The 10,255-nt window shown below is 41.2% G+C and overlaps 1 protein-coding gene across 2 annotated transcripts; it reads left to right on the forward strand.

Annotated features, from left to right (window-relative positions):
• Positions 1-493: 493 nt before the first annotated feature.
• On the forward strand, positions 494-7,362 carry Znf572 (zinc finger protein 572). Of its 2 annotated transcripts, XM_029569554.1 has the most exons (3): positions 494-591; positions 2,620-2,730; positions 4,341-7,362. In XM_029569554.1, exons 2-3 carry the CDS (start codon positions 2,655-2,657, stop codon positions 5,846-5,848), a joined length of 1,584 nt encoding a protein of 527 aa, XP_029425414.1. In that variant the 5' UTR covers positions 494-591; positions 2,620-2,654; the 3' UTR covers positions 5,849-7,362. The 2 variants fall into 2 exon arrangements, with proteins under 2 accessions (XP_029425414.1, XP_029425415.1); XM_029569555.1 differs by lacking the exon at positions 2,620-2,730 and having other exon boundaries at positions 507-591.
• Positions 7,363-10,255: the final 2,893 nt, after the last annotated feature.

Consider the following 10,255-nt stretch of genomic DNA (forward strand, 5'->3'; position numbering starts at 1 on the left):
GGGCCGACTTGAGATCTGTGTGCTTGGCGGGGCGAGGTGAAGGAATCCGCCTTCACTGTCCTTTCTCTCTGCGATGAGATGGCGCCTGCGTCTCCAAGGGTTACTAATAAGGTTGCCTTGATTATAGCAACTTATTAAGCAACTGGTGCTTAAGCTGTTTTAGATAGAAAAACACACGCCTGTGTTCAGTGATGGGAGCTGAAACAAGAGCTTAAATATTTTATTTTGATTCGGGGGCTGATGGTGGTGACTGTGATGATGAACCTGGTAATGCCCTGATGGAAGGGAAGTACCATCTCCAGCCAGGCCCTATACTGAGGATAGGATCACAGAGAAAGAGGATCACAGCGCGTGAATCACCTCACCAGAAGGGAATTCTCCGTGATCCTAAGGGTTAAGGTGAACGAGACTTGCCCACCCCTGTTTCCTAGAGAGGCCGCGGCAAAGCCAGCCACGGACGGTGTTGGGGGTACTTCCTGTTTCTGTCTTCCGGGTTGGAGGCTGGTGGGGTCTGAAGGGGCGGGCTACCTTCCTCCAGGACCTCTGGAGCGACTCGGGGTGCCCGGCGCCCACTGTGCAAGCCCTGAAACAGTGAGTTTCTGTGGGGAAAGGAGGCGCGGGTCCCGCAGCATCCGGGGTGCATCCCGGGAGAGGGCCCCGTGGCTTGCCGGGCGCAGGCGCAGCACCTCTGCTCCTCGGGTTCTTCAGTTAAGTCCCCTAGGCTGGCAAGCGCGTCCGCGCGGATGTGCCAGCCTCCCGGGCTCCACAGTGCACGCCAGCGCCCAGGTGCAGGAAAGCCAGGCACAGCCCCACCCGCACCACCTGTTCGCCCGCCCCAGAGTAGTGAAAGCGGCTGTTCTCTGTGCAGTGACACCTTAAGAACTACCTTTGAGTTCCATCCATGACCTGGATTTGCCTGTTTTGCAAAGCCAGGGCTCCTTTACTACCAGATTTAATGATAATCCAGGGAAAGTGGTGAGATGGGAATCTGCGACACGCTCTTTGTGTAACTGAGATAGCAAAACATTTTGGCATTTGGAAAACTATCCTTTTTGTGTGTGTGATTTAGGGTTCTTTGTTTTGTTTGCATCAGGTGTGTAGTTTTTGTTTTCGTCAAAAACTGGATGTAATTTCAATCTCTTTCACCTTTATACAAGCCGGTTTTTAGTTGCTGTGTATGATTGTTGGCTCACTGGGATTTAACGTTTGGGAATGCAGATGTTTGTAAAACTATTGAGCATCCTTTGCAGTTGGGGTTTATGCTCAGTGCCCCTTCCTGCTGTGCCTTACTGTAATAGGTGCTGTCAAAGCGAACGTCCAGTCAGCTCGGGAACCAATCCTGCTCTACCCTTTTCTGGCTGTGTGACCTTAGGAAAACGTCTTAGTGCCTTGTGAAACAGCTATAAAACCATCCATAGGATACTGTTTACAGATTTTAAAGATCTAAAATTGTCATACAACTTTGGCCAGTTGTGAGAATTAGGAACATGTTACTTAGTTCACTACTCCATCCATAGGATACTGTTTACAGATTTTAAAGATAACAACTTTGGCCAGTTGTGAGAATTAGGAACATGTTACTTAGTTCACTACTTGGTACATAAGCAGTACATAGTAGGGAAAGAATGACCACTTGTGTATGCTTCTGTCATCCATTCAGGCCCCCCTCACCCCGCCCCTAATCTTGCTACTCTTTACACACCGAAAGGGATGCCTCACCTGTATCTAAGTACCTTCCACTGGCAGGTCACATTTCCTAGTCCCTTAAAGTAGGCCAGGGATTGCAGTTAGCTCCAGAAGATAGCTTAGGCTGACATACACATTGTGGTTATGATAGACTTAGAATCTAAGAGCAGGAAAGGGGGAAGTCCCTTTTTCGACTCTCTTTTTTATTTAGGAGTAAGTGGATAAAATTATTCTAGACCTGCTTTCTCTTAATTGCTTGTTAGGGATTATATAAGTGTCCCTTTGAAAGTGGCTTCAAACCTCAACAAGAACCTCTCTCTTTAGCTGCTCCTTGGACCTGCATATGGCTTCCTTGATATCTTTACGTTTTAGTATTAGTGCCTTTCAAAAACAAAAACCTTGTTCTTTTCAATTAAAAGAATTTCTAAGCCTTCATGGATGTTCATTCTCTCTTTGAAACTTGATCATCAGTCATCAGGCTTTAAAGCAAAGACAGTTATAATAGCTAGTAATATAAATTATCGTTATAAATGCTATGCTGAAGTTTAAAATTTCATTAAAATGAAATTATTAAAAATAATTCTACTATTTAATTGTAATAGAAATAGGTTGAAAAAAAAATTTTTGTCTTTTTGAGACAGGGTCTCCCTGTAGCCCCAGCTGTCTTGGACCTCACTATGTAGACCAGGCTGGCTCCGAACTCACAGAGATCTGCCTGCCTCTGCCTCCCAAGTGCTGGGATTAAAGGCATGTGCCACCATGCCCGGCTAGGAGGTTAACTCTTAATTCTGAATACTTCCATCTAGGATAAGTTTTTTAAAAACTGACTTCTAAGGATCATGTTTCATTATATTGTTGTGATGGTTGGGAAGGAAGATGAAGAACTAAACTTCTCCAAATATCTCTAACAATGACCACTGCTTCCTTCTGCAGGACTTTCCATCCTTAGCCTGGGTGTGGTCATTGTGATGGAGCAAGGAAAAGAGCTGTTGTTCTCAGATTCAAATTTCCCAAAGTGGGAGAGTTTGAAAAGCATCTTTACAGGTGAGGGATCAAGATCTCAATCCTTAGGAAATTTGTTATAAGATGTTATAGATATTGCTTAGAAGAGACAGGATGTTCAAATGAGATAAACTTGATTTTGATTCTGTGCTGTGTCACTTGTAGGTTGGTAACTCAGTTTTCTCACCTTTAAGAATAAAAGGAATAATATCTATCTGGTATATATTTATGATTAATTAGATAAATGCAAAGCTTCTCTTCTTGTTAGTATCTATTATTTCTATTTTTGCTCATATTTTAACTGAGATATTGTCTAGTTTTTAACCTCACACAGCATTCTGTTTAGGTTCAGGTCCCTTTTCTCCTTTTAAATCTTCAAGAATAAAGCTAAATGCACTAATTTTTAGATTGATAGCTCCCTTGGGATTTTCTTGCAATAGTTCAAATGCTTCATTTGTGAAATGAATAAGAACAACAAATTCACCTGCTACTAGGAAACACACAGAGTAAAAGAAGAAAAACTAGCTTTAAAAACAATACTATAGGGGCTGAGAGATAGCTCAGCAGTTAAGAACACTGTTCTTGCAGAGGACCTAGGTTTGATTCCCAGCACCCACATGGTGGCTAACAATTGTCTGTAACTCCAGCTTCAGGGGGTCTGACACCCTCCTCTGACTTCTGTAGGCATTGTATGACTTGAGTGCACTTACATACATGCAGGTAGTACATCATACACATAAAATATAAACAAAAAACATTATTATAAAGCCAGGTGTAGTAGCACATGCCTTTAATCCCAGCACTTGGGAGTCCGAGGAGACAGATCTCTGTGAGATCAAGGCTAGCCTGATCTACATAGTAAGTTCCAGGCCAGTTGGGTTACAGAGAGACCCTGTCTAATAAAACAAAACAAACAAACAAAAGCAAACCACCCAACAGCAACAACAAAAACAAATAAAAACATAGAGCCAGGCATGGTGGTACAGCCCTGTAGTCCCAGCACTCAGCAGGCAGAGACAGGCATATCTCTATGAATTCCAGGCCAACCTGGCCTATATAGTGAGACCCTGTTTTAAAAAAATAAAAACGCCCCTTCCCCCAAACCAAAACATTGTTATAGGAGCTGTAGAGATGGCTCAGCTATTAAACGTGCATACTATGGCCTGGTGTGGTGGTACACGCCTGTAGTCCCAGCGCTCGGGAGGCCAAGGCAGGTGGATCTATGTGAGTTTGGGGCCTGCCTAGTCTACATAGTGAGCTCCAGGCTAGCTGGGGCTATGGGAGACCCTGTTTCAAAAAGACAAAAAAAAAAAAAAAAAAAAAAAAAAAAAAAAAGCATACTACTCTTGTGGAGAGCCTGAGTTTGGTTCCTCGTGTCCATATCAGGTGAATCACAACTGCCTGTAGCCCTAGCTCCATGGAATTGGAGGTCAGCTGGCCTCCTCAGGCACCTGCACTCACTTGCAAATTACTCCCCATGCATGCATGCATGCATACATACATACATACATACATATACATAATCTCAAAAAATTTTTAAGTTTTTACATAAAATATGAGGTTTTACATTGTTATTTTTCTCACTTTAATTCAGAATTTGTCTGGCAAGATTAGTGAATATGTTTTGTTAACTTTTAAAATTATTTTTTCAGGAGATGAAAATAAGAATAATTTAGAAACTCTTCTAAACAATAAAATTAAGGCAGATCAGCTAAAGGAGAAGGTGCCAAAATGGTCTAAAAGACATGGTCCACAAAATTCTAAGTATGAAGATACAGAAGAAATGCCAGCATGGTCTTATGGAGATAAGGTTTGGTGTCATGATTCTTATGAGAATGATGGTAAATCAGAGATTTGGGAACATTCTATAGAGAAAGAGGAGGAAAAACCCCATCATGGAGAATGGGATCCAAGAGAAGATGTCAACACATCTGTCCAGGGGAATTCCTCCTTTGGAGGGAAATCCTACAAATGTTCTCAATGTTGGAAAAGCTTCAGCAATAATTCTCACTTGTATACACACCAGAAGAGCCACTCAAGACAAAAGCCTTATATATGTTCTGAATGTGGGAAATGCTTTTGTAACAGTTCTCACCTGATTCAGCATCTGCGAATACACACAGGGGAGAAGCCCTACCAGTGTGGTGAGTGTGGGAAAAATTTCAGTAATACTTCCCATCTTATTATCCATGAGAGAACTCACACAGGAGAGAAGCCCTATCAATGTCCTGACTGTGGAAAGAGTTTCAGTAGCAGCTCACACCTTATTCAGCATCACAGATCACATACTGGTGAAAAGCCTTACGAATGTCCTGTTTGTGGAAAAGGCTTCAGTCACAGCTATGTTCTAATAGAACACCAGAGGACTCACACTGGAGAAAAACCCTACAGGTGCCCTGATTGTGGAAAGAGCTTCAGTCAGAGTTCCAGTCTCATTCGCCACCAGCGGACACACACAGGTGAAAAGCCTTACAAATGTCTTGAATGTGGAAAAAGCTTCAGTTGTAATTCTACTCTAATAAAGCATCAGAGAATACATACAGGAGAAAAGCCCTATCTGTGTCCAGAGTGTGGAAAGACCTTCAGTCGAAGTTCAAACCTTATAACACACCGGAAAATGCACATAGAAGGGAAATCCTATGGAAATACTGAAAAAGAAGAAAGAGTGCATCAGAGTTACAGTGTGATAGAAGAATGCAGAGTCCAAACAGGAGAGAAGCCATATAAATGCTGTGAATGTGGGAAATGCTTTGGCCTTAGCTCCCATCTCATTAGACATCAGAGAACACATACTGGAGAAAAGCCTTATAGGTGTTCTGAGTGCTGGAAAACTTTCAGTCAGAGCTCTACCCTAGTGATTCACCAAAGGACACACACGGGAGAGAAACCTTATAAATGTCCTGACTGTGGTGAACGCTTCAGTCAGAGTTTCAACCTGATCAGGCACCAGAGGACCCACATAGGAGAGAAACCTTACAAATGTGCTGACTGTGAGAAATGCTTCAGCAGAAGTGCCTACCTCAGTCAGCATCGCAAAATTCACACAGAAAAGTCTTTGGAACCTTCTGAAGTGAGGGATTTTCTTCATGAATGGACCTGGGAAAGCTGTTCAGGGGAAATGCGCCTCATCCGTACATTTTCAGTCTTAAATTCTTCCTGACTCCCAGAATCAGTGTTTTGTTGTTGTTTTTTGTTTTTGCTCATTGGACCATTATAATTAAGGTGTTCTATGATATTGCACTCTGAAATGTCTTTGTTGTAGTTGTCTAAAGATCTGGAAAAAGTCAATTTCTCCCAGTCTAGAGGATGGGAAGACCAGATCATCAGGATATGAGATCTGTCCAGTGAGAGAAGACTGAAAAACAGGAGAAATTATTAATATTATTTAAGTTTAAGGTAAGAAAGGAATAGCCTCACAGGAAAATATAAAGAGTAATTCCAGGACTAAACAAAAAGACATGAAAACTGGAAGTTAGGATTACCACTGAATATTTTCTCTTGTCTTTAATGAATGGAGATAGGTCATTATTGGCCTTGTGGATTTACCCAGAGAAACAGAATTTTTGAGCAAATAATGATTTCCTGGATATTTGGCTGTGTCTTTAAAAAGAAAAGCTTCATTGTTAAAAATGTGTTTTATTTGCTAAAAAATTTGTAGCATCTAGGACTATGGGGCCCATACCATAGACTCAAACCATGTGTGCTAAGTAAATACCAGTTCAGATGAAGTGAAATTGAAAACCCAGTTCCTTAGTTGCACTAGCTACTTGCTAAGTCCTCAATAGCCACACGTGACTAGTGGCTGTTGTAAATATCGTTAAAGTTCTCTCTCTCAAGAGCATCGTTATTGACAGACTCAGATAATTCCTTTAATACTGTGAATGTGGTCTGGTGTTTTTGTTTTTCCAAAGGAATTACAATAGTGTGGAAGTGGAATAGAGTTTTAAAGCCTTGGGTCAAGAGTAGGGTGCTCTGGTGATTATTATGTTCTAATTTATGTTCAGCCAAGTGTATTACCTAATAATGGTCTCACTGTCTTGACCAAAATCACACTAGGAGGTAGGATCCCAAATTCTATTTTTGAATGTTCCCTTTTCCCTGAGTTATCTCGTTACATAATTCCTGATCGGATCAGGTACTAGGTTATTTTTCTAACAATTAACACACTAATTTTGTGCTTTGCTTTTGGGCACTGGTTCCTTAGCTCCAGGACTGACAGTTCTTATTTTGCCTTTTTTGTATGCTCGGTTGTATGGATCTGATAAATGAGACCTCACCATATGTTCTGTAGAAATGATGCTTTTGGAAAGTATTACATATATCCTATTTTCTTCCTCTGACTAGTGTTAAAGGAAGTTCAAGACTCTTTTGAGTTGCCTAGGATTTCAGCTTACTGTTGGATTCAAAATATATTTTATAAGGAATATGGAGAGATACATATAGAAATGTGGAACTAGATAGGGCCAGTTGTGCCTGCTGTAAAGGGCTCTCTCTGGTGGGTAGCTGAGGTACATGTGGTTTATTTCTTGTTTCATTATGCTATATCTGATACCACCCAAACAATTGCACTTTTTAATTTATTATTTATTTTTGTGTATGAGTGCATTGCTACATGGGTGTGTTGTGTAATGCCTGCCGAGGTCAGAAAAGGGTCTTGGCTCCCCTGGAACTGGCGTTACAGACTGTTGCTAGCTGGCATGTGGGTGCTGGGAATTAATTCCGGGTCCTCTGTAAAAGCAGCCCGTGCTCGTACTCACTGAGCTATCTCTTCAGCCCCACAATTGCACTTTTTTATATTGTGATATTATTAAAAAAGAAAGAAACTAACAAAGGTATTTGAAAATATTTAGGGATGATTTTCTGCATTTAAAAAAAGGGGAAACATTGGCTTTTACACAGCTCCCACCTTCTTTCCACCTTTGTATGTTATATATACTATCGCCCAAATTACCTAAATTGTGGTATCTCCCAACTGTGTTTTTTAATCCTAGACGACTAAGAATTCAAATAATGCTTGACAATTAAATGGTGCTATTGAAGCTGAAATTCAGATGCAAGGTAACAGCTATGAGGTGGTATAAAATGGTCAGTCTCACAAACTGTGTCAAGTAACTAACTGTTTTGAGGCTCAGTTCCCTCATCTGTAAGACGAAGTAATGCCTAGTTTGTGAGGTTACTGTAAGGATTAAATGAATGTTCGCAAACCCCCTGTCATGATGTTTAAGATATAATAGGATATCGTTAAATGGCTATGGTATTGTTATTATTTAAAACAAAAATTTGTTTTTCTCTTTTAGAGACAGGGTCTCCCTGTAGTCCCAGCAGGCCTGGAACTCACTGTGGAGATAAGGCTGGCTTCCATCTCACAGAGATCCACCTGCCTCTGCTTCCCAGGTGCTGGGATTATAGGCAATCACCACCAAACCCGGCTCTATTAAAACAAAAAATGTAAATGTCGTATACTGCAGCTGATGAGGTGTCTAAGTGACTAAGAACACTTGCTGCTCTTCCAGAAGACCCTAGTTTGGTTCCCAGCACTGGGAGGGGACTTTGACAGTTCATAGCCTACTTCTACTTCCAGTCTCCCTCTCTACTTCCTGTTTGCTCTTGGAGATGTGAGTGTTCAGCCTCCTGCTCCAGCCACCACGCCTGCTGCTTGCTAGCATGCTTCCCTGCCACGATGGACTCAGCCCTTGGGAACTGTAAGCCCAAATAAACTCTTCCATCTATGAGTAGCCTTGGTTATGGTGTTTTATCACAGCAATAGAAAAGTGACTAATACACAAGGAAATAGAAACAACATAGATATCCACCAACTGATGAATGGATAATGAAAATGTGGTACATTTACTGGGGCTGGAGAGATGGCTCAGTGGTTAGGAGCACTGACTGCTCTTGCAGAGGATCCAGGTTTGATTCTCAGTACCCACATGGCAGCTAAGAATTATCCTTAACGCCAGTTTCAGGGGACTCTGATGCCCTCTTCTGACCTCCACAGCACTGCAATACATAGGTGCACTCACATTCCGGCAATACACTCATACACATAAAATAAAAATAATAAAATATTTTTTAAAAATTAAAAAAGAAAATGTGGCACATTTACATAATGACCTTGCAGGAGTCAGTTCTCTCCTTCCGCCACGTGGGTCTCAGGGACTGAACCCAGGTTGTCAGCCTTGGTGGCAAGTGTCTTTACCCACTGAACCATCTTGCCAGCCCTATTTCTAGGTTTCTGAGGCACTTCCACACTGATTGGCTACACCCGTTTGTACTCCCACCAGCAGTGAAGAAGTGTTTCCTTTTCCCTTTGCTAGCATTTTTTATCTTTTTTTTTTTTAATCTTGACTGTTATGACTGGCATAGGATAAAAATCTCAAAGTGCTTTTGATTTGCATTTGTGTTTTGATTTTTTCTTAATATTAGATCATTCATTTATGTTTTAAAAAGTTTAATAACATATTGAATGGGTGTTCCATCTAATAGTAGATGTTTTTATTGTTTCTAATTGTTTGCTATTACAAATAACACTTCTTGTAGCTGGGCATGGTGGCACACACTTTTAATTCCAGCACTTCAGAGGCAGGGGCAGGTAGATTTCTGTGAGATCAAAGTCAGTCTGGAGTACATAGTGAGTTCTAGGACAATGGAGGCTACAGGGAGACCCTGTCTCAAAAAACAAAACAACATCAAAAAACAACCCAGTACTTCCCAGGCCTAGTGGCACACTGTTAATTCCAGCCACTCCGGAATCTGAGAATGGATGGGGATATAGTTTGGTGGTAGAGCACTTGTCTTTTGTATGTGAGACCCTAGGTTCAATCACTAGTGCTGCCCCTCAAAATAATTTAAAAAACAACACTGTTATAAACAGTACCCTCCCCTTTTTTTGGTATTTTATCTGTTTTGCTATTATGATTGTGACTCTTTTGTTTTGTAATTGGGATTGCTGAGTCACAGGACACAAGTAAGTTTTTGTTCATTTTAAAAGGATTTATGTGTGTGTGTGTGTGTGTGTGTGTGTGTGTGTGTGTGTACATACGTATGTGCAAATGTGTGGAAGTACCCCAGGGAGCCAGAAGAAGGGTGTTGAATTCTCTGGAGCTGGAATTACAGGCAGTTGTGAGCCACCTATCATGGGTGCTGGGAACGGAGGTCCAGTCCTCTACAAGTGCAGTACATGCTTTTAGCTGCTGAGCCATCTTCCCAGCCCCTGTTTTGGTTTTTGAGATGAAGGTTTAAAGGCATATGGCTTAACTGTTTTCTGGAAATGCTTATCAATTTGTTACACCAGGGAAATAATTTTGTTAACCATCTTTTCCTAATGGTAGTGGAGGAGAAAAATAAATAGCATATAAATAAATAATATATTGTTAATTCAAGGCCAATGCATTGATGAGAGCTTTCTTTTAAGACAGGCTTTTTTGGCGCAATCTTTCCATCCCCTTCCTACGCTCCTTGACCTAGAGTTTCATTTGGGGATGAATCATGTTACTATCTAAACTTTTCTTTTTCTATACTAGGCAAAATTATAACCAGTGTTACTAGTTGCTACTTTAAGAACCAA

Source organism: Nannospalax galili, unplaced genomic scaffold, assembly GCF_000622305.1.
Source record: "Nannospalax galili isolate Female #2095 unplaced genomic scaffold, S.galili_v1.0 scaffold380, whole genome shotgun sequence".
Taxonomy (NCBI): Eukaryota; Metazoa; Chordata; class Mammalia; order Rodentia; family Spalacidae; genus Nannospalax; species Nannospalax galili.